Source organism: Rhagoletis pomonella, unplaced genomic scaffold (assembly GCF_013731165.1).
Source record: "Rhagoletis pomonella isolate Grant_MI unplaced genomic scaffold, Rhpom_1.0 Rhpom_scaffold_00001, whole genome shotgun sequence".
NCBI classification, from domain to species: Eukaryota; Metazoa; Arthropoda; class Insecta; order Diptera; family Tephritidae; genus Rhagoletis; species Rhagoletis pomonella.
In genome coordinates, this window is record NW_023458555.1 from 18,216,232 (window position 1) to 18,219,508 (window position 3,277).

Sequence of the window (3,277 nt, forward strand, 5' to 3'; positions counted from 1 at the left end):
TCTATTTGAAAATATTTTTTTTTTTTACAAGCATTGATCGTTTATATTAAATAAAATACATAGTAATAAAATTAAAGCCTTTCGTTATCACAAAATCACTTAGTAACTAAGAAATTATAAAAATTGAATTGACAAAATTAAAGCAAAATCCTATGTAGTACTCGTATTAATACTTCGCTATGGATGAGAAGCACTTGAAGTTTGTTTACGAAAAATTAACTTAAAAACTAAGTAAATTGGAAGCACATTGATTCAACTACCTACCACGTGTACTAAATAGATAGCACTAATACTATGTACCAGTTAATTACGGCAATAATGCAGCCGCTACAAAACGAGTATCACAAATTTATCTAAAGCTTCAGTCACAATTAATGCACGCCTCTTGAGTTCATCGTCGTCGCGTCGTCTAGCACTTCAGCTTTGTTGCCTCCAAGCTCCGGCAAATGCGACACTTCAAGCTTGTGCCCAACGATCCGGCTGGTAGGCGGGATACTGCATATGCGGATATTGTGCATTGCTGTAGCGATAGCTGGGCTGCAGTAGATCCTCATCGGCGGCAACGGGTGCAAAACTGCTCAACACCGGCTGCAGATTGGTGGTCCAGAAGAAGGTGCCGGCTGTGGTGCGTGCAAAGCGTACTGGCACATAGATATCGTGCTCCTCCGTCTCGTCCTCCTCCCGCTGAGACGACGCAGCCTCTTGCACCAGCACGGCTAATTTCTCATTGGCCGAATTGTCTTGGATCTCTTCATAGAGGTGTTGCTCTTCCATTTGTGCATTGCGCAGATTCTCCAGCGACTCCAATGATTCCAATGAGTTGCATAAACGTTGACATTGTTGTTGCAAACGTTGTTGTTGCCGGCGTTGCTGTTTCAATTTTTGTTGCTGTTGCTGGTGTTGGTGCTGTTTATTGCGAAAGAGTGTCTGCAAGACGCGCTTAATGCTATAGCTCGGCTTCAGCTTTGAACTTTGTTGCTGCTGCGCTTGCTGATGAATAATGTTGTTGGCATTGTTGGCCGCCGCTGCTAGTTGCTGTTGTTGACACATTTTCGTAAAAGTTCTATGGCAGATTATTTTCTGTAATTCTCGAAAGTAAAAATATTCTTATTTGTTTGGTTGACGGTGCGTGGTGGCACGTTTGACGAACAAATTCTGAATGGTTTCTACATCAAATGCAATGATCTTTTATAGCTCCGTGCCGCGCTCAGCAAACTCAATACATATGTAGGTACATACAACTTCAACGTTTGTACATTTCCTTCAGGAAAGGCAGTAGTACAGTCGAAGAAACAGAAATACTGAAAAACAACTAAGTACAAGAGCGGGAGAAATATGAGAACACGCACGACAAGTTCATTTACTACAACTCAGTTCAATGCAGCTCAGCTATGCACCAACGGCCAACTCCACCGCATTGGGTATGCGTGCCTGTACATTACGGATATGCACTTCACTTTGCACATTATCGCATACAAGCGACCATTCGAAGCAACAAAAACAACATACGAACTGCAACAACAATCATGGCTTCAAAATGATATCTACCCTCCCTAAAGCGTGGTGCGAGTTTTTTGCTGGTGACTCAGCGCAGCTCGAGCACTGCCAAAGCCAAACAAGGAAAGAGCAAATGCGCGTAGAGGAAATGTCAAGTCAAGTACTAAGAGGGTCAGCGCACAAAAACTCGAATTCCGATAAGAATTGTCGAGGTGTTTAAGCAAGTGGCAGGTAGTCGTAGTGGTAAGCGGTGGCACAGTAGCGCCGCATAGTGGAGTCTTTTGACTTTGAAACTCTGCGGAATTGACTGTTACATTAATAATAAAAAATAAATATATAAATATATAAATAAATAAATAAAATATAATATTAATACCCCAATGTACTTTCCTACCAGGGAAGGTTGGGAAGGCGGCCACCCGTCGGTAAACGCTGTTATTTCTTATCTTCACCGATGCCTCAAAGAGGAAAAAAGGTATTCGCCTGGGTCTATTCTCCATGGAACTTCAGATAAGGCATTCGTGTCGTCTGCCAGATAGCAGCAGTGTTTTTCAAGCGGAAAACTTTGCATTAGAGAAGGTGACTTGTCTCATTGTCATTATAATCGCTGACAGCCATGCGGCATTGAAAACATTAGGCTGCAGTAGTCACGTCAACAGCGCTCTCTGCTGGGTTGCTGGACAGAAAAATATGAGATGACTAGACACGCCTTGGAAATTCAAATTAGCTAAACAGCCGTAACTATTGACCTATGGATCAACTCGAACGGCTGTGAGATGTCAATACCCTTTTGACCGAGACTCTATAAGAGTCGTACTGCAGAAATATTGACGCTTAACAAATCTGCTGTACGGGCTCTTACCCGCGTCATCGCAGGGCACTATGCCATAGCGAAAATGCTCCATCGGTGGCATGTACCTGCAAGCTCCATCCTCTTCTGTCAGCTAGGATTCACTTCATCATTAATGTGGCCATAATTTATCGTCGTCCTTTCGGAACGAATGAGCCGATGAGTTAGGAAAGGTGAAGGGTCTTTATAATATGGAGCATCTGAAGAAGTTCCTTATTTTTAAGTTCTCTATAAAGGATGGATTCGTCTTGATTAAATTTGGCTTACATAGCACACTGGTCTTGGACTCTAACTAGGCTGGGACTGGCTAGCCTGTACGACAGCTGTCAGCTGTATCTCTAGCTGACATAAAAGAAAGAGTAAAATATCACCTCCCTTAAGCCGAGAATTTCGAACCGCGTAAATTACGATTAAACTGAAGGTGGCTTCGGAGGTACCCAAAAATAAGTGAACCACAAGCCTCACCGAGTAGTGAACAGATCTCTGGATGGATCCCCAATTAAGAAGCAACGCATGAGGCCACAGTCTTCGAACTCGGTATGAACCCTAAAGACTCTATAATGAAGTGAGATCACGGTCCTCTGGTCTCTGAAGATACATACATACTTTGGTATTCAAAGAGAGGGAACCACAAATGTCGACGAGTATTGAATTGTTCTCTAGGCGGAATATTAAGTTTTGAGTAAGTGGCAAATGAACTAAAATCGCGGCGGTACCAAGACCGATGAAAAAAAAGGGTACTATAAGGAGCAGGATAATAGACCTAGCGCAGGTGTTGAAATTTAGATTAGGAGCCAGGTAGCCAGATGTTAGTTTTTCCAGCTACACGAAAGCTACCAGGCTGTCAATTCTACTAAAACTATTTCGCTCAATCGTGGAGCAAAAATGGAAAAAGCCAAGAAATGGACAGCTAATGTACGGAACGCTGGC

General features: G+C 42.7%; 1 protein-coding gene across 1 annotated transcript; it reads right to left on the reverse strand.

Annotated features, from left to right (window-relative positions):
• Window positions 1-26: 26 nt before the first annotated feature.
• Window positions 27-1,134, reverse strand: LOC118750856 (enhancer of split malpha protein-like). The gene has a single exon (XM_036485586.1). The coding sequence runs from the start codon at window positions 1,048-1,050 to the stop codon at window positions 457-459; it is 594 nt and encodes a 197-aa protein (XP_036341479.1). The 5' UTR covers window positions 1,051-1,134; the 3' UTR covers window positions 27-456.
• Between the last annotated feature and the right edge of the window lie 2,143 nt (window positions 1,135-3,277).

What these genes read in the sequence shown, in the direction of transcription:
- LOC118750856 (XM_036485586.1), bottom strand. Translation starts at nt 1,050, where the DNA reads ATGTGTCAACAACAGCAACTAGCAGCGGCGGCCAACAATGCCAACAAC.